The following is a 20,126-nucleotide window of genomic DNA, read 5'->3' on the forward strand; positions in this document are numbered from 1 at the left end:
CGAGAAGGGCTACATCCCACACACGCTCTCTGTCCCACCTCTAACGTACTGTAGGCGACTCTTTGTGTGCCCAAAATCGCTGAGTTTACACAACGCGCAGTCAGTTCACCTTCATGCACGCGCTTTTCATTACACTGACAGTCGGGGAACAATGCTGGATTACATGGGAGGGAGGGGAATGTAGGAAAAACACAGAACAAAACATTATAAACGTTCGGCTACAATAGCCTAGGCCACATACCTGCATTGGCGTAAGATTTGGCCAAGACCCATCCCACACTTGCGCATATTTTTGCCCTGGTACAATCATACAGATCCAAAGGTTTTATGTCCGGGACTACAAAAGTCTTCCTCATCGCGTTGGAGTCCACCATAGCAAGTCCGCAGACGGGCCGTGGTAACCGGAGGGAGATATAGACCTAGAAAATAGTTGGTGGCGAAAGAAAAAGCTTCAAATCAAGCATTCATTCTTTTATTTTTCCTATTCCATAACACTGTGGCTGAGGAACACGGATGTGTGTAATCGTTTTCTCGGGAAATATCCAGACACTATGGGCCCCAGCTAAGGATATATCCCGTTTCTCTCCTGATTACAGACCCCCCCCCAAAAAAAAAAAATGGTCATAAGATGAAGGCGCGCGGTCTTAAAGCCCCACTGAAGCCCCAACACATTGGGTTATAAAAAAATAAATAAATAAAGGCGTTTTATTTCCCGTTTCGCCGTCCGCATTGCTAACGTTTGGTTAGCGCTGTACAGTAGGCTGGAGCCCCGTCGATGACTGATTTCCAGGTGCTCCACAATGGCATCACTCACTCAGCCGACTGGCCAATCGCGTTTGAGGAAGAGTGAAGGGGCGGGTTCTCAATCTTGTGAACGCGACCAGCAGGTAGCGGTATGATGACAGGTGCATTAGGTATGGCATAATATGAATTAGGTGGGTGAAACCTTCCGTGTTGAATTGAGCAAATAGCCCAAAGGAGGTTTCCATACACTTGTCTCCAAATATTGTCCTCTGACCATGAAACCTACCATACAGGTAAAAGAAAACGCCAACAATGATGCATTTTGAGATTTATATGCATTGTAGGTCTATACGTTTTAATTAAACAGGTGCATAAATGGCCTAGGTGCCATAAATGATAATGCAATGTAGGCATTTTTATCACAGGTCTCAAGTAGGCCTACTCTGTGTGGTTTTGAACAAAAAGCAGCCCACCAAATGATAAGCAACTTCTATCAAAATAAAACACATGGACTGCCACAAACCCCCAAATTGTACTAAAATAAACATGTGAAATAGGAGCCTAGGCCTTGATTTCTTTTCTTTCCACTTTCCAGTCAACGCTCAAGCTTTGCAAACCACACAGAAAACACAGAATTCTCAGCAGGCACACAGATCTCCCAATCACATCACATGATGGCCTTGAAAGTTCCAAGAGCTCTCTCAGCAGTAACATTGTGACTATGTCCCAAATGGATCTCTATTCCTTATATAGTGCACTACTTTCGACCAGGGCCCATAAGGCTCTGATCAAAAGTAATACACTATGTAGGGAAAAGGGTGTCATTAGGGACGCAGCCTGTGAGAGGATTACCTCTCAACTATTTTCATCTAATTATGGAAGAGAAGAACGCTAAGGCCTATTTCTTCTCCGTTCCAGGGTGATTCCTTTCTCTGAATAACTAACCGATCACTTAAAACAGGAGATGGAAGCAGTGGTGAAAAAAGTACAACATTTTCATACTTGAGTAAAAGTAGAGATACCTTAAAAGAAAATAACTAAAGTAAAAGTAAAAGTCACACAGTAAAATATTAATTGAGTAAGTCTAAAAGTATTTGGTTTTAAATGTACTTAAGGATCAAAGGTAAAAGTATAAATCATTTAAAATTTATTATATTAAGAAAGCAGACGACACAATTTTATTTTTTGTATTTTTTATTGACAGCTAGCCAGGGTCACAATTCAACACTCAGACATAATTTACAAAGGAAGCATTGGTGTTTTGTGAGTCTGCCAGATCAGAGGCAGTAAGGATGACCAGGGATGTTCTCTTGATAAGTGTGTGAATTAGACAATTTTCCTGTCCTGCTAAGCATTAAAAATGTACGAGTACTTTTGGGTGTCAGGGCAAATGTAAGGAGTAAAAAGTACATTATTTTCTTTAGGAATGTAATGGAGTAAAAGTAGTCAAACATATAAATAGTAAAGTACAGAAACCCCCCAAAACTACTTAAGTAGTACTTTAAAGTATTTTTACTTTAAGTACTTTACACCACTGGATAGAAGAGAATGCTAGGCCTATTTATTTTCCTGTTCTAGGGTTATTCATTTCCCTTCATAACAATACAAACAAATCAGTAAAAAAACTGGTTTACGGGTTAGTTAAAGTGGAAGTGTAAATTATATAACTTTAGGCTATAATACACAACATACTGCTCAGATCCAATATAGGATGCCACGTTCCTAATTCCTAAGAATTGTTGAATTCCAGCTAGTGTGAGTGCTAGTTTTTAAAATCGAAAACAATAAGCCCGGGAGCATGACAAGGCTGTAAAATGCATCTCTTGTTACTTACAACTCCCAGCTCCAGTATCAATGAAATATTCCCTATTCACCCAGCATAACTACTCCTCCTGTTTTTCTAGGGCAGGAAACTCCCCTTTGTCTTTCTGAAGCAAAGCACTGCTGCACAGACCCGGTCAGTCATGGTGTTGGACTTACAGTAAGAGTTATGTCAGCAGTTTACACATCAAATTCATAGAACCATTGTGAACAGGCTCAATGTCATGCAGGTTTAAATAATTGCAATGCCAAGACATACAATACTGTAGCAAACAGTTATATCAACTGTAGGAAAAGTGCCACAGTGCTACCAATGCTAGTTTTGCTTTAATGCATCACAACATCAAGGTAGCATTTGTAGAAAGAATTATAAAAAGTGCTGCTAGGATACACTACTAGTAGATCTTTGTAGGTTGAAGGCGCTCTTTGGTTAAAGGGTTAATTTGAGGACCAAGCCACTCTTTATTATGATACTGTAGCATGTTCAATAGAACAAAATCATAAAAACTACCAGACAAAAGTCATGCCAAAAGATGTCAGAGGTTTTAAAAATGTTGTTCTATTGAACATGCCATCGTAATTTAAACATGTTATCTTTGAAGTGTGCCTTGGTCCTCATGTTAAGAAGGAAACTTAGCATTTATATTGTTTTTAGAAAGGAGCATTTCAATTGTTTTTAATAAGGAACATTTACATTCTATTCATAAATCTGATTTTTATTCACAGATCTGGTGCAGACTTGACAATCTATGAATGTAGAGCAAGAACCCTTACAGTCAACAACAAAGAAAAGGTCAATGACAAAGTTCACATTCCATACAATCTATTCTCATCATACATTTTACAGGGGTTGAAAAGGCTCCATTCGTGGACCAGGGAGCTCGTCAGTGATGTCATATCTGTATTCAATCTTCTCCTTCTTTCAGCCCTCCAAAGACAGCGGTGGGGACGCTCTTCTGTTCCAGCTGCACCTCTGGAGGGAGAGACAAACATAAGGAAAACACACATTTACATAATCACCATGCAGTGTCACCAGCAAAGCCCCATGACACCACCTCCTCCATGCTTCACTGTGGGAACCACACATGCAAAGATAATCCGTTCATCGACTCTGCGGTTGGAACCAAAAATCTCAATTTTGGACTCATCAGACCAAAAGGAGAGATTTCCACTGGTCTAATGTCCACTGCTCGTGTTTCTTGGCCCAAGCAAGTCTCTTTTTCTTATTTGTGTCCTTTAGTAGTGGTTTCTTTGCAACAATTCAACCATGAAGGCCTAATTCACAGTCTGCTCTGAACAGTTGATGTTGAGATGTGTCTGTTACTTGAACTCTGTGAAGCATTTATTTAGGCTGCAATTTCTGAGGCTGGTAACGCTAACTAACTTATCCTCTGCAGCAAAGGTAATTATGGGTCTTCCTTTCCTGTGGCGGTCCTCATGAGAGCCAGTTTCATCATTACGCTTGATGGTTTTTACAACTGCACTTGAAGAAACTTTCAAAGTTCTTGAACTTTTCCGGATTGACTGACCTTCATGTCTTAAAGTAATGATGGACTGTCGTTTCTCTTTGCTTATTTGAGCTGTTCTTGCCATAATATGGACTTGGTCTTTTCCCAAATAGGGCTATCTTCTGTATACCATCCCTACCTTGTCACAACACAACTGATTGGCTTAAATGCATTAAGGAAAGAAATTCCACAAAATAAATTTTAACAAGGCACACTGTTAATTGAAATGCATTCCAGGTGACTACCTCATGAAGCTGGTTGAGAGAATGCGAAGAGTGTGCAAAGCTGTCATCGAGGAAAAGTGTGGCTACTTTGAAGAATCTCAAATATAAATTCACTTTTTGGCTTACTACATGATTCCATATGTGTTATTTCATAGTTTGATGTCTTCACTATTATTCTACAAAGTAGAAAATAGTACAAATAAAGAAAAACCTTTGAATGAGTAGGTGTGTCCAAACTTTTGACTGGTACTGTGTGTGTGTGTGTGTGTATATTATTTATTTGTTTAAATATTCTTATTAGGGTTTTCAAGAAAACAGCTGAAAAATTCAATCATGTGAAACATTCAAAACATTGCAGATAGAAATGTAAGGTATAAGGTTGGCATGGTTCTATATTCTATGACAGAATCATTTTCTGTATCTACACAATCCACTTCTATGTGAATGTTCTGTAGCATTGCTCCCTGCTCAACAACCACCCCCCCTTCCCAGTGGTGTTGTAACTTACCCTCAGGGCCCTGGTCTTCATCACCATCCTCATCCTCATCATCAATATCAATCTCATCAGGGTTGGCTTGTTTGGCCAGTTCAGCCAGCTCGCTGCGTGACGTGTCACTCCTAAACAAACAGATTCACAATGACACACAGTGGTTAAGACCAGTATTGAACCACTTCTACATTGTTGTATTTATATTAAATGACTGGCCTCTTCCTGGGCACGTTTCCACAAAATGTCTCAAAGTAGGATTACTGATCTAGGATCTGTCCATATTATCTTATTCATTATGATATTACATTTTAGATCAGCACTCCTATTCTGATACGGGCCCTGGTCTGCAGTTGGCGGTTTCAGAGGTCAACGGAAAGGATGCTAAATGGGTGGGGGGGGTGACAGACCTGACGAAGAGGATCTTCTCTTTGAGTTTGGGTTTGTCCTGTTCAGCCTCGGCGGCCAGCAGTTGGGCCTGCTGCTCCAACAGCTTCATATCATCCAGCCCCATCTGGCCCGGGGCAAGATCTGAGACTGCACACACATAGAATAACAGAGTTAGATACAAAGGTACACCCTAACCCTAACTCTAACCTAGCCCCAACTGGCCTGTGTTTTTCATGAAAAACATCTACAGATGTGAGAATGACACTTCAAAATCAACATATGAGATTAATCGATTAATCAATCTCTTATAGGAAAAACATCTAATGCTTGATAAGGTTGTGCCATCATTGGAGACCAAAGGTGTGTGTGTGTGGGTTTTGTGTGTGTGTGCGTATATGGTTGTATGCATGTGTGTATGCATGTGTGTATGCATGCACGCATGTGTGTGTGTGCGTTCTTACTGGTGCCGGTGGCGTTGGTGGTGGCCTTCATCATCTGTGAGGACATGAAGTTGACCTGTGTGTTATACGTGGCCTGGACGCTACGCTTGATCCTCAGCATTTCCCGGATAGTGTCTTCGTTCCCATGGCGGATCTCAAACTCCTTCCATGTCTGCCAGAACGTGGCCGTCATCTGAAACAAACACACACAGGGAGTGAAACATTTTATCGCTACTCAACACGAACCTGTGTTTCCACCAAAATGAGGAAAGGACTGAAACAGAGAAGGACTACGTGGATTGTCCAATAAGAACAGCTTGCTTTCCGTTCAACAACGTTTTTCTACGCTGTGCGTTACAGCTGGGACGATAAACCAAAAATCATTGCGATAAGTAGCCTACACTAGAGAAACGTGAAGTTTGAAATTAAATATGTTTGCTGAGTGATTGTTAATGGCACAATTGATGGCTACAACTATCAAACTAGTAGTAGTGGTAGCACATTAATGTTCTAAGCGCATCACAAAATTTATTGTTATCGCATCAATTCAGGCAATTTATCGTGATACGGATCTTTGTCCATATTGCCCAGCTCTAGTGTGCACTAATGAACAGGACCCTGGGTCAGTGTGAGAGCTCACCCTTGGGTCACAGATCTGAGAGCAGTAGGAGTATATGGCTCGTCCCCGGTCGATCTCGCCCAGTTTGCTCTCCATGTCAGCGAAGCGCAGACACATGTCCCTGGAGTGTTCGTCTGGAAGCACCTGGAAGAAAAACAACATGATATTATATATTGGAAAATATCAGCTGCATAACCATATACGGCATAACAATGAATAAAAATCACGTGATTAATTTAGGGGTGTCTAACTCATTTTGCCATGGGGGCTGCTTTCATTCTTCAACGAGGTCCGGAGGGCCGCACTGAAAATGTGTTATCATTTTCGCTGTCAGAATTAGCAAAACATTTTCCAATATCCATCTTTTGGAAAATGTTTAATGCTCACCGACTGTCTAGCTTTCATTTCAGTGATTATTAGCTTGCTGGAGACAGTCAAGAAACAGTATGAATGTAGGTCCGTCTATTTGGTTTTAGTCATTTGAAAGGATATCGAGTTTGTCCCCCCCCCATGGAATATATATAAGTTTGGACACACCTACTCATCCAAGGGTTTTTCTTTATTTGTACTATTTTCTACATTGTAGAATAATAGTGAAGACATCAAACTATGAAATAACACATATGGAATCATGTAGTAACCAAAAAAGTGTTAAACAAATCAAAATATTTTATATTTGAGATTCTTCAAAGTAGCCACAGCTTTGCAAACTCTTGGCATTCACTCAACCAGCTTCATGAGAAATGCTTTTCCAACACTTGAAGGAATACCCACATATGCTGAGCACTCTTTTGTTGCTTTTCCTTCACTCTGCAGTCCTACTCATCCCAAACCATCTCAATTAAGTTGAGGTCAGGTGAATTTGGAGGCATATCACAGTGGGATGGTGTATCACTGCAGAAAGCTGTGGTTGCCATGCTGGTTATGTGTGCCTTGAATTCTAAATAAATCACAGACAGTGTCACCAGCAAAGCAACCTCACACCTCCTCCTCCATGCTTCATGGTGGGAACCACACATGCGGAGATCATCCGTTCACCTACTCTGCGTCTCACAAAGACACGATGGTTGGAACCAAAAATCTCAAATTTGGACTCATCAGACAAAATGATGGATTTCCACTGGTCTAATGTCCATTGCACGTGTTTCTTGGCCCAAGCAAGTCTCTTCTTATTATTGGTGTCTGTTAGTAGTGGTTTCTTTGCAGAAATTTGCCCATGAAGGCCTCTGAACAGTTGATGTTGAGATGCGTCTGTTATTTGAACTCTGTGAAGCATTTATATGGGCTGCAATCCGAGGTGCAGTTAACTCTCATTCACTTATCCTCTGCGGCAGAGGTAACTCTGGGTCTTCCTTTTCGGTGGCGGTCCTCATGAGAGCCAGTGTCATCATAGCGCTTGGTTTTTGCAACTGAACTTCTTGAAATTTTCTGAATTGACTGACCTTCATGTCTTCAAGTAATGATGGACGGTTATTTCTCTTTGCTTATTTGAGCTGTTCTTGCCATAATATGGACTTGGTCTTTTACCAAATAGGGATATCTTCTGTATACCACCCCTACCGTGTCACAACACAACTGACTGGCTCAAATGCATTATGGAAAGAAATTCCACAAATTAACTTAACAAGGCACACCTGTTAATTGAAATACATTCCAGGTGACTACCTCATGAAGGTGGTTGAGAGCGCAAAACTATCAAGGTGGCTACTTTGAAGAATCTCTTTTTTTTTTTAACTCAAACCACCCACAGGCCCTGATTTAGACTATTGAGATGCACCTGTGTGTGCGCCACTACACTCTTACCTCGATGGCTTTCTGGTATATAGCTCTGGTGTAGGTGACGCCGTAGATCTCTGCAGCCCTCTTGATGTAGATGTTGAACATGTGATGCCTCTCCGTGTTGTCCACCGCCTGCGTGGCTCTTTCGTATACCGCCATGGCATGACGCGCCAACCCAAACTCCTCCTCCAGTTTGGCGTACAGCAGGTAGATGGCTGTCAATCAGAACAGAAAACATTTCACTCATCATTCCCGTAGCTGGGGGGGATAGTACCACATAAATAAGAGGCCACTATTACAAAGGGATACCAGCAGCAAACTGAAAGATACATGGAACACCCTTTTCATACTATCATGCCAACCTGAACCGTACGGAGCTGGCTCGGTCATGGTATTTTAACATCTGTCATTCCCAGCAAGGTTTCTGCAAATGTGGTGGATGTGTAACCAGGCCAGCACAGTACAGCTTGTCTTGGTAGTGTAAAAGGACAGTACTTTCCTAGGTGCTTCTCAGTAGCTAAAAAGCAACTGTGATGATGACTTTGTTTTATCAATCAGGAAATTATTTTTGCATCATACTTCGACAGACATGCAACACGTCACAAACATGCGTTAGACATAAAAACGTACAGAAGTGACAGAAAGACAACAAAGTCCCTTACTCTTGGCAAACTTGGCTGGACAGCCATCCAGCGCTTGCTCAAACAGGTCCCGGGCCCTCTCCAGCTTCTTGCCCCCGTAGCGGTCGATGAACTTGGTGAGGTAGGTGTTCCAGATGTCATAGACGTTGGGCCACCTGAAGAGGGCGATGCCGCGCTCGTACGCCTGTAGAGAGCGCATGGAGACCGTCAGCAACAGGGGATTTAACAACTGATCGAAATGCTGTAGTTTTAAGGGTGGAGGCATGGTCAGGGTCTTGTTCAGTAGGGTACTCTGCCCTGAACACGACCCAGTTTGAATGCAGTATAAGTTAGTGTTGATATGATAGGCTGTGAAACGTTAGACTGGTCCCAGTTCAGACATCGTGATAATGACCATAAGAGTTGTCAAGACAGCACAACTGAACTGGGATCAGGCTAGTGAGATGTGTGCAGCAGGGCAGGTGGGCGCTGTCACCTTGAAGCTCTCCTCAAAGTAGTTGTGCTCCTCCAGGAACATGGCGTAGTTGATGATTATCTGGGGCGTGGCTATGCGCAGGTCAATGATGCGGTCGTACACCGCCTTGGTGGACTGACGGGGAGAAACGACCAAGACAAAAGGCAGGGTTGTTAGTTATATCATATGGTCATTACATGCGTTGTTGTTACACATTTTGGTTGTTTCATTGATTGCTCCCTAAAACTGGGTCATCATTATGCACAACATGCATTTTCAGTTTCTCCTATTCTAACATGATTTCATTTGAAAGTAGAGCTCATGGAATACGCCAACCTAAACAATGTTAATCAATCCAATCCAGAAACCATGCTACTTGCTGCCGAAATGTTGGTTGACTAGTGTTAGGCTGCGTATACACAGGTAGCCCCATTTTGATCTTTTGACCAATAAGATCAGATCTTTTGCCAATAATGGGGCAAAAGATCCGATTTGGGCTGGCTGTGTAAACGCAGTCTTAGATGTGTTTCATCAAAGCTACCTTCTTTTCCTTTCTAAAGCAGTGCCACTGAAACACAATGAAGACAGATACCCAAGAGGGAAATATGAAGAAAGTACCTGGAAGGTTCCCATACTCTCCTCCAGGTCAGCCAGCATGGACCAGACCTTCAGAGACTTGTACACTCTGTTCTGCACCGGCTCTGACACGTCAAAGTACTCCGCCTTCTTGGACGGGATGGCAGTTGCTTTCTACACAATTGGAAAGAGAGAAAGTCAAGGGATATTTACACAGACATGCATCCAGTACTTATTCATCCCCCCTGTAACTATTCCCCAGCTCGTTGCTGTAAATGAGAATGTGCTCTCAGTCAACTTACCTTGTAAAATAAGGGTTAAATAAAAATAAATACAAACATGTGCAACTATAGACAGAATATTTGAAACTCTGAGAAGAGCAGTCTGCGTCATAGAATTTGAGATTAGATGAGGGTATTCATTGACTGAAGTTATTAAATAGATAGATTAAAAACGCAAGTACAGATCAGCTGCCCACACAGCAATGTTAAGCAGTTTAAAACGCATAAGAAATCATTCTGGATGACAGAAAAGTACAAATGTAAGTGTCTTTGGAGTGTGTGACAGATAGTAGGTCAGTATTTGTTGTGCCTGTGTTTCCATCTCACCCTCAGTATACGTAGCGCCTGTTCGTAGTTCTCATGGCGTAGCTCCATCTCCCCGTATTCACACCACACGCCAGCCAGGTCGTCAACCTGCTTGTAGTTCACCTTGGTGGCTTTCTCAAAGATGGTCCGCGCCTGATGGTTGGGAAAAGTGGAAAAAGAACATTTAAAAAAAATAAACTTCCTCTTGGGTTGAAGGATTAAATCTATGTTGTTGTCACCCTAAGTAGGGAGAAGACCTGGGTAAATACTTTACTGCGCTTGCTTGGCGAGCTTGCAATGAAACCAATGGAATAGTCCCAAAAGTGACAATTCTACCCATCTGGCACTCCAGACAGGCTCAAACGAACACTTGAAGTACGATTTCAACCCACATGGGATAGGGAAACCTTAGTTTGAGACTCACGTCATCCAGCTGCTCGTTCTCCTCGTAGAACTTGGCGAAGGAGACCCAGAGAGAGCTGGGTTTCCCTGTAGCCTTCATAGGGTCCACAGTCTGAACTGCCTCTGTGTAGGTGTTGATGATCTGAAAAAGAGGTTAAGACACGCCTTCTATACACTGTACATGTATGTGAGGAAGAACATGCAAGGTACCTATTGCCAGCTAGAAAGACTAAGAAACAATTATAAATGTGAAATCTGTAAACATGCATTAATCGCTACTCTCTACCAATAACACAGATGTCAACTAGCTCGGTAAAGAACTGTTTTTCAGGGTTTTCTCAAACCCTTTTCACATTATAATGCCGACCTGAACCGTACTGCGCTGGCTCAGATATTTTCATTTCACATCACGGTTCCAGCTAGAACAGTGGATGCGGAACCAGGCCAGCGCAGTACACCTCGGTTCAGTAGTATAAAATGGGTATTAGAGACAGAGCCAAGGAGATGACACCGAGTCAGAGCCAAGGAGATGACACCGAGTCAGACTAGGGCTAAGAGCTCAGGGCCTGTATCCACAAAGGGTCTCAGAGTAGGAGTGCTGATCTAGGATCTGGTCCCGTCTGTTCATATAATCATATTCAGTATGATCTAAAATGTTAAACTGATCCTGGATCAGCACTCCTCCTATGGGCCCACTTCTGGTTTCTGCTACCTGTCGTGGTTTCCCCTCGTACAATTTGACCCTCTTATGCCACTCGTGGACGTTGTGGGGGTTCTGTCTGAGCAGCACACTGTTCAGCAGGAGGGGCCTGCGGGCGATCAGCTGCTCAAAGCGGGCCAGACGCAGCTCCAGGTCTATGTCCTCTTAGGGGGAAAGGGAACACGAGTTGAGCACGATGACAAAGGCAAAGCATTCACTTATGGCTGTGACCCCCCCCCCCTTGTAATCTCTATTTTCACAGGTTATTCTTGTTGAGGTCAAATCTATTTTTTGCAAGAGATTGTGATACTCCACAATCCAGATACACTGGGTGCATCTCAATACTCTAAAATGGCTGGCTTCCCAAGACTACTCTCCTTCGGTTACATTTACGTGTTATGTTGAAGGAACCAGCGCACCGGCATTTCCCTGCACCTTTTATACCGGCTGTAAGCTGTGTACGTGACAAATAACACTTGATTTTTACTCAAAGTACCAGCCAGGATTGGAAAAACAGTAACATGGATACCTAGGTAAGGAATCGATCTCCCTTTATACAGTTATTTGAGATCCGAGCAGGAGACAAGGAGAGTGACATCACTTTAGACTATTGAGATGCGCCCACCTTCTTCATCTTTCCCCATCTCGGAGGTAGTCTCCATCTTGGCAGCGATCATGCTCTCCTCAAACTGGGCGTAGCTGTCGAACACCTGGGTGAAATCTCTCACCGTCACCACCGTCAAAATGGCCTCCTCATACACATCACGAGCCTAGTGGGCCACAACACACAAGCATTCAAATTAGTCTGTGTGAGTGTGTGTGTGCGCATCCCAAAAACAGTGCATATATTTGGTAACATTTGATTTGAACTACATAACAATGTCATAAAGCTTCATAACGTGCATGATAGCTAGTCAAAACATGTCAAATAAATATTAGGTATTTATTATATATATTATGACAAGGATATGGTGGTGAGTTATAAAGGTGACATTGTCTATAGGACTCTGGTCAAAAGTAGTGCACTACAAGGGAATAGGGTGCCATTTGGGATGCATCAATCCAGACCAGTACCTTTTCAAAATGTCCACTGCGGATGTAGTAGTCAGCCAGGGAGCACCAGAGTTTGCCCAGCTGGTCTGTGAAACGAGTGAGGCCTCCACGGATGATGGCCCCAACATTCAGAGAGTTCACCTTGTCTGGGTTCTGAGAGATCAGGTCACACAGCTCGTGCCATAGCTGTTAGATATCAACCACACAACAACATGTGGATAATGTTAGATGTCAACCACACAACAACATGGGGATAACATTAGATATCAACCACACAACAACATGGGGATAACGTTAGATATCAACCACACAACAACATGGGGATAACGTTAGATATCAACCACACAACAACGTTAGATATCAACCACACGACATGGGGATAACGTTAGATATCAACCACACAACAACATGGGGATAAGGAGGATGAGCCAGACGTGGTCTTACCTGGTAGTTAGACTTGCCCTCCTTGGACACAAAGCTCTCATCGTTGACAACGGCTGCCAGTCGCACTGCTGCTTCATCCAGCTTGCTGCAGGAACGCAGGTAATCTATGTACTCCTCTGCATTCTCTGGGGACAGCTGCAGAGAAAGAGAGTCAAATCCAAGGGGGCTGTTGCAGAAATAACCTTTTCATTTTGAGAAATATAGACTTTTGGCACGGTAGAACTTACTTGACAACCAATATAGAAATGTAGCTTTCTTAATCAACCATTTATCTAATAACTCTGGAATATCACACTGCTGCTTGTGTGGAAGACTAGAAAATGCATTAAGCCGAGAGAAAATCCTTTGAACGCATGTATATTGTCTTGTCCATTCCTTCAAATAATTACAAGGACTAAAGAAATATCTAGGGTTATCAGGAATAAAGTATAGAGTTCATTCCAATATGAACCCTAGAGGTCAGAGGTCTCCTGACCCAAATATTCCGAAAATCTTTCAAATTTCTAATGATATATGATTTGGAGATAACACACACAAAGCTACCATCGCTGCAATGTTATCACACGTTCAGCAACTCTAGGGACAGGGCCAGTAAGTAAGCTTTGTCCATGCCAGAACAGCACAATCTAGGTACAAAATCACAGACAGTCTGATTTACGGACTAATAAGGTTGAATAAAGAACGATAAAACCAACTTCCAGTCTACTGGATCACGTCAAACTTGGCTGTATAAAAAGAAGCGGAGAAAACTCTGGAATAAAAACAGGTTAGGCCTACTCAGAACCAATACGGTTTACTCAGAGGTATCAGAACCCAGGTGAAGGATGAAGGCTACAGCATTTCTGATGGCGTCTCTGAGCTGCTGTCTGTCAATTGCACAGGAGAACACCCCAATGACTGAACATGAGGTGGAATGCACTGCAGAACTGCAGAACTCATGCTACATGTTGACTCTAATTACAGAATTCGGAGTCAAGGAGAAACTGAAAACCACAGTGGAAAAAACTGCAAACCACCGTGGAAAAAACTAGGAGCCATGGAAACCAAGCTAAAAGTCATCGAGAGTCAGCTTGAGGAGCTGAGAAATAAAGAGAAGACAAAGGTGCTCTTCTCCACTGTCCTGAGAGAGACTGGAAAATTAGGGCCTTTCAGCAAAGACACTAACCTGACCTACAGCAAGGTCATCACTAACATCGGCAACGCCTAAAGCCCCCGGCACAGGAGTGTTTGCAGCCCCTGTAAGAGGGGTCTAATACTTCAGCTTCTTCTTTCATGCTTTCATCTGAAGACTGCCACACATCCCTGTTCAAGAATGGAGAGTGTATGTCTATTCGATCTGACCCCAAGTCTAGTACTGATACAGCAGATAACAGGGGTGATGCAGTCACACTACAGCTGGAGGTGGGAGATCAGGTCTACATACGCCTAAGGGCCAATGCACATGTGGGGCCTTCTCACACTTCCTTTAGTAGTTTTCTGCTCAGCCAAGTGTGAGCGGCACATAGCCTGCTTTCACACATTTATTGGTAGCACTCATCTATTCCAGGCCTACCTTCTATGCTGCGTGATATCTTGTCGGTTTCCGATGTGATGTGTGGTTGGTGTTGTTATAATCTCATAACCAGGACACATTCTTATCACCATGCTTGAAATTAAATAGTGTTTATTCATGTGAATTCTGATTTATCCTGTGACTATCTTCCATAAAGAGAGGCTTCAGTTGCTTCAGCTGTGGTTATAGTTCAATCACAGAGGAGCAAATCTTCTACAAATGTCCTCTTACCTTGAGGTACCTGCGATAGACACGGATGGCGGTCTCAGGCAGGGGTAGGTTCCGGGCAAAACGGAGGTACAGGGGCCAGATGCGAGGGTGCTGAGTGACGGGCAGGGCTCGGAGTGCTCGGTCAAACGTGCGTCTGCTCCTGGTGATCTTACACTGAGCCACCAGGAACTGGCAGTAGTCCAGCCAGATCCTCGGCATCTAGGACAGCCACGGGAAGAACAAGTTATGTGGGATGCTATTCCTACAATCTCAGACGACAAAATCTACTTCCAAGTTTTTTTAAAAATACTCTCACACACATAAATGTACTCTGTGATAGTCTGTGCCAATGAATGGACAATGATATTCCTCAGAGTTTGTGTGAGTATTTTCTCTTGGATGGATGGACAACAGGACATAATAAAAAAAATCAAATCAAAATCAAATCAATTTATATAAGCATTCGCCTACCTTGTGCATGAAAACCAGTGCTCTTTCATGGCAGTTGTTGATCTCCTCGTAGGCTGGCTCCGTGATGCACTTCCCTTTGACCTGTTTCCGTCTCTCTCTCAGGTAGTTGTACCATAACTTGTAACTGCAAGGTCACGTATGAACAATCCGTGAACACACAGTCATGACATTTAGTTATTTAGTTAGCCCGCGCTAATAGCGTTTCAAACTTCACTCGCTCTGAGCCTTGGGGTGGTTGTTTCCCTTGCTCTGCATGGGTAAACGCTGCTTCGATGTGGTGGCTGTTGTCGTTGTGTTGCTGGTTCGAACCCAGGGAGGAGCGAGGAGAGGGACGGAAGCTATACTGTTACACTGGCAATACTAAAGTGCCTATAAGAACATCCAATAGTCAAAGGTTAATGAAATACAAATGGTATAGAGGGAAATAGTCCTATAATAACTACAATCTAAAACTACACACCTGGGAATATAGAAGACTCATGTTAAAAGGAACCACCAGCTTTCATATGTTCTCATGTTCTGAGCAAGGAACTGAAACGTTAGCTTTCTTACATAGCACATATTGCACTTTTACGTTCTTCTCCAACACTTTGTTTTTGCATTATTTAAACCAAATTGAACATGTTTCATTATCTTCTTGAGGCTAAATTGATTTTATTGATGCATTATATATATATATTAAGCTAAAATAAGTGTTCATTCAGTATTGTTGTAATAGTCATTACAAATACAATTTTTTATTATTATTATTTTATTAGATTTTTTATTTACTTTTGAATCAGCCGATTAATCGGTATCGGCTTTTTTGGTCCTCCAATAATCGGTATCGGCGTTGAAAAATCATAATCGGTATCCTCTAGTCACAGACAGACTACAAACAGTCTGGGACATCACAGTATTTTCCATGAACCTTTAGCAGTATTGTCCAATTCTGGCCCTGGGCACCCAGGGGGGTGTATTTTGGGGCAAAAACAAACGATACACACCACCATTTGGGTCCCCATGACCAGGATTGGGAAACACTGCATCTAGCTAGATGCGGAAACTTTGCCTCTACCTGCCAGGTAGCTCTTTCAGAGCTCGTTCATAGATCATGTTGAGGACGGACTTGACGCCATTCTGTTTGAACTCGATGTAGCGCATCCAGCACTTGACCGAGTACGGATTCCTGATGATCTCCTCCTCATAAGGCAGGTCATCTTCCTCCTGAAAAAGCCCACCAACAACACAGCAAAACGGTCAACTGGAAGCCTTCTCTCCTTCGAACAACGTTGGACACCTTTCTCTCATTCAAAAAACGCTGCACTATTCTCAGAACGAGTGCAACGTTGTTCGAAGGATAGAAAGGACTACAAGTAGGCCGGACAATAGAACGAGTCAAAATTCACCCAAGGCTGAAAAATGCCCAAATAACGTTGACAAAGCTGGAAGACTAGCGCGAGCCCATAGCAAATGAATGGAATAGAACGTTGGCAGAGCCTCTTCTCACTGGAGTGTCGCTTAGAATTCCATTCCGTGTAAATGGCACCAAAAACTGTATCCCGTTTTATTTTACCACTACAATCTGTTCTTAGATAGTAATGTAATTAAGTAAACATCCGCATCTCGATGGTGCCAAGTGTGCTTATGTCTGCATTACGAGGAAATAGGGAAAACAATGGCAACTTTTAACTATTTCTGGTCTAGCGACCGATGACAACAGAGTACGCTGCGCAACCTTAAGTAATTAGAAAGAGAAGAGGATCCTGATTAAAATGGTGTCCGACTTGGGATAAAATCGAAATCGAACATACACATTGCGAAATATTAGGCAAAATAGACAGACATACCTATACTTCCCTATTGGAAACAATGGGACGACCTCAAAGTTCCATGAGTACGTTGTTGTTGTTGTTTACATTTTAACTACCAGCAACGTGGGCAGTTCTCATTGCCAACAGTAGCAAAGCAGGCACTGTGGCGTGGACTAATAGGCTGTGAATAATAGAACGTTCGTAGGGCAAATTGGTGCGAATAGGAATAGGAGCTGGCAGGGCGAAAAATGCCCTAAAATAAGCCCTGTTTTTTCGTAATAACTTCAAAGCTACGGCAAGCAGCTGGAACACACGGTAAAATTATGAAACGGCTCCACGGCGGATGAAATGAACTCGCTTTTATCAGAAAAAGCATTGTTAAACATTTCATGTGTCCAACCTACTACAATATAATGTGAAGTCACACACAGTAGCCTGTACAGTATCTAAATGAACAATAATCTAGATAAGTGTTATTGTCAGATAAATATAACGTTAGTTCACCGGGGCATTCAAATCGACACATCCGAGTTCGAGGAGGCCGCAGACATACTACAGCATGCTGAGAACAATTCCACAACAAAATATCAATATTCATGAAATAACTTACAAACATGACGTCCGGTTTCCCATTTAGAGAGGGCATTTTTGTTTTTAAGATCAAAATTAACGCCCGAAGTGAAATGTACCCCAAAATGTATGTATTGTTACTAAACTTCCTGACTCCGCCAACGTGTTCAGAACGTAGAATAAACCCCGCCCCCTTTTGGAAATATCATTGGGTAGTATAACGGTCACTCAACAGACTATCCAATCATTAGTCACGAAGAAAACATTGTATGTCAGCACCCCAGCCCAGCAGGACGCGACACTGGAAAATATGATATGCTCGTGCATGGCCAAAACGTCGACAAACACAAACGCACGTAGCCGCGTAGTCTTCTTGGATAATCTAAAATGGCTAAAATACAGTTGTTGAGAATGTTTCTCAACCAGCGTTTAACAGCAGCGGCTGAGGAGATATTTGGGGCTGTTGAGAAAACGATAGCAGAGTACCAGGAAGAAGTGTATCGTTCAAAAGAGGAGAACGGCCGTCTACAGAGGCAGCTTGATATCGTTCTCAAACCACAAGAGAGACAATTACAAAGGACAGGTTTGTCGCTAGCTATTATATTTTTCCTGTTGACATTAATGTTATGCGACATTGGAAATATTTGTTTTATTACATTTGAGCACGAAACACATGTCCTGCTGAAAGACACGTTTTGCATTATGTTGCATACATGTAAATGTAATTATGGTCACATGTCAGCTTTTACTTTTTTGTTTAATCCTTCTCCCCAGACCTCCAGCAGCTCTCTCTCACTGTCTTCGAAGAGGAGGTTCCCACTAAGCAGCAACACTGTGAGCAGGAATGGAGCCCCAGTCTGGGGCAAGAAGACCCAGAGCCCACTCAAATTAAGGAGGAACAACAGGAGCAACATAGGACCAGTCAGGAGGAAGAGTTTCATAATGACTTCTTCATAATTAGCTCTAGTGACTGTGTGAAAAGTGACTGTGATCAGGAAGAGGACTCATGTCAGCCCTCACATCTTTACCAAACCCAAAGTGAGGAATATGGACAGGGAGCCTCTCTAACAAGCACTTCAATGGAACCGATCAAAACAGAACCTGATGGAGAGGGCTACATGTCATTAGAACCAACCAGGGAACCTCAGCCCCTCTCTGTAGTAAATCCAGTCTGTTCTCCAACCCCAAGTAAATACAGGGAAGGTGTCAATGAAGAGGAAAAAGAACCTTGGATTAGGTTTACTCCACTCAAATCAAAGAAAGCACAGAAAATAACAAGCCATAGCTCCGGTATGTGGAAAAAGGGAAGGAAATCCACAGAGTCATCCCATATGAACCCACACAGTCAAAGCCTTTCTACTCCCTGTTGGTGTGGTGTGTGTGGAAATAAATGTTACTCTGTGAGTTTTTTAATAAAACATACACGAGAACACACAGAGGATATAGGCCTAGATTGCCTTTGCGGTGTCTGTGGAAAACACTTTGAGTCCAAAGAAATTCTGATAGAGCATCTCCAAACTCACATGAAAAATCTTTTTTGTCACTTATGTGGTCAATGTTTCAACTGGACTAGTAATCTGAAAAGACACATGATGATTCACACAGGGGAAAGACCCCATCGGTGCAGTGACTGTGGCAAAGGCTTCAGGTCGAGTGATTGTCTGACAAAGCATAGGAGGATTCACACAGGGGACAAACCGTTTCCTTGCCCAGTTTGCCACCGTGGTTTTAACAGACGAGATAACCTGAAAGTGCATATGAGAGTTCACACAGGGGAGAGACCGTATATGTGTTCTGAATGCTATAAATGTTTTGCAACGTTAACGTCACTGAATAAGCACCAGACAATGCACAATGAGGAACGACCGTATGTGTGCACCGATTGCGGTACCCGCTTCAAAGCGCTTGAATCCCAAAGAAGGCACATGAAGAGTGTTCACAACAAGAAGGAGAATACAACATGACAATGCCTTGTACGGGTTAATCAGAAGATTGAGGCGCATTCTAACCGCCATTGGACAGGGGAACAGCCCTTTAGGACAGACGCATTGCATTATGGAATCAGTACAGTAGTTACCATTACTTGTTAGTATCCATTACCCATTAGTTTACCAGATGCAAATAGCAGACAGAAGTTGTTTATGTGCCCGTGTTTCTAAAGTGTCACAGTCTGTAAATTGTTGAAAGCAAAGCTCATTTTATTTTCATAAATCCACCGATGCATTTAATTGGCTGGCAGGATGGATGGATCCGGCATAACCCAAATCCAGGCCTTCACAAACCCAACCACCGAACTGATCTGTATAGATTAGATCTGATGTTGACCTGTTATGATAGGAATGACAGTGATCTTCAACATTCTGAATAAAGTTAGCATTTTTGTTCTCAAACTCAGCATTTGTGTGCTATTCTGGCTTTTCTCCATTCCTCTTGGTGATTTGAGAGACTTCCATGGTACATTTGGCCTTTGACTGTGATGCTGCAGACTGAACCTACAATATTATCTGTGAGGTTCTGAACACATGACTGAATTCACCCTAGGACATTCTTCAAAAAGGACTTGGCATGAATTCAAAATTCAATGAGAAGCGATAGGATTTAAACCAATCATGTATTTTTTTTATTGGATAGCTATTAACAAGAATTACACTGACTGACAAC

The 20,126-nt window shown here is 42.6% G+C and overlaps 3 protein-coding genes and 1 pseudogene across 4 annotated transcripts in view; 2 read left to right on the forward strand and 2 right to left on the reverse strand.

The window, feature by feature from the left end:
* Positions 1-794, reverse strand: part of camsap3 (calmodulin regulated spectrin-associated protein family, member 3) — a 51,396-nt gene extending 50,602 nt beyond the window's left edge. The window contains 1 exon segment of the mRNA XM_042327278.1: positions 242-794. Within this exon segment, the coding sequence (XP_042183212.1) occupies positions 242-374 (133 nt within the window). The 5' untranslated portion in view covers positions 375-794.
* Positions 795-1,920: 1,126 nt separating this feature from the next.
* xab2 (XPA binding protein 2) lies at positions 1,921-17,652 on the reverse strand. Of its 2 annotated transcripts, none has more exons than XM_024432804.2 (19): positions 17,506-17,652; positions 16,160-16,308; positions 15,103-15,226; positions 14,653-14,850; positions 12,870-13,004; positions 12,447-12,611; positions 11,998-12,142; positions 11,385-11,536; positions 10,695-10,814; positions 10,292-10,423; positions 9,726-9,857; positions 9,129-9,242; positions 8,675-8,837; positions 8,037-8,227; positions 6,255-6,377; positions 5,636-5,807; positions 5,195-5,321; positions 4,806-4,915; positions 1,921-3,538 (listed from the first exon to the last, which is right to left on the reverse strand). In XM_024432804.2, the coding sequence occupies exons 1-19, from the start codon at positions 17,539-17,541 to the stop codon at positions 3,471-3,473; spliced, it is 2,556 nt and encodes an 851-aa protein (XP_024288572.1). In that variant the 5' UTR covers positions 17,542-17,652; the 3' UTR covers positions 1,921-3,470. The 2 variants fall into 2 exon arrangements, with proteins under 2 accessions (XP_024288572.1, XP_024288573.1); XM_024432805.2 differs by lacking the exon at positions 17,506-17,652 and adding an exon at positions 16,932-17,080.
* On the forward strand, positions 13,694-14,409 carry LOC112258443 (annotated as a pseudogene).
* A 103-nt stretch (positions 17,653-17,755) lies between the features above and the next one.
* Positions 17,756-19,859, forward strand: LOC112258449 (zinc finger and SCAN domain-containing protein 31). The gene is made up of 2 exons (XM_024432820.2): positions 17,756-18,048; positions 18,240-19,859. Exons 1-2 carry the CDS (start codon positions 17,853-17,855, stop codon positions 19,427-19,429), a joined length of 1,386 nt encoding a protein of 461 aa, XP_024288588.1. The 5' UTR covers positions 17,756-17,852; the 3' UTR covers positions 19,430-19,859.
* The last annotated feature ends 267 nt before the right edge of the window (positions 19,860-20,126 follow it).

The sequence above is a fragment of the Oncorhynchus tshawytscha genome, linkage group LG09 (assembly GCF_018296145.1).
Source record: "Oncorhynchus tshawytscha isolate Ot180627B linkage group LG09, Otsh_v2.0, whole genome shotgun sequence".
NCBI lineage: Eukaryota > Metazoa > Chordata > Actinopteri > Salmoniformes > Salmonidae > Oncorhynchus > Oncorhynchus tshawytscha.

Bases quoted from the DNA above. Each gene is read 5' to 3' on its own strand.
- xab2 (XM_024432804.2), bottom strand. From the start codon at position 17,541: ATGCCCTCTCTAAATGGGAAACCGGACGTCATGTTT. The intron at 8,228-8,674 runs GTAAGGGACTTT...TCTGATTGACAG, and splicing joins TCCAGCCAAGTTTGCCAAGA to CCATCTACCTGCTGTACGCC. The intron at 5,322-5,635 runs GTAAGAACGCAC...ATGTGTGTGCAG, and splicing joins CACCAACGCCACCGGCACCA to TCTCAGATCTTGCCCCGGGC.
- LOC112258449 (XM_024432820.2), top strand. From the start codon at position 17,853: ATGGCTAAAATACAGTTGTTGAGAATGTTTCTCAACCAGCGTTTAACA. The intron at 18,049-18,239 runs GTTTGTCGCTAG...CCTTCTCCCCAG, and splicing joins GAGACAATTACAAAGGACAG to ACCTCCAGCAGCTCTCTCTC.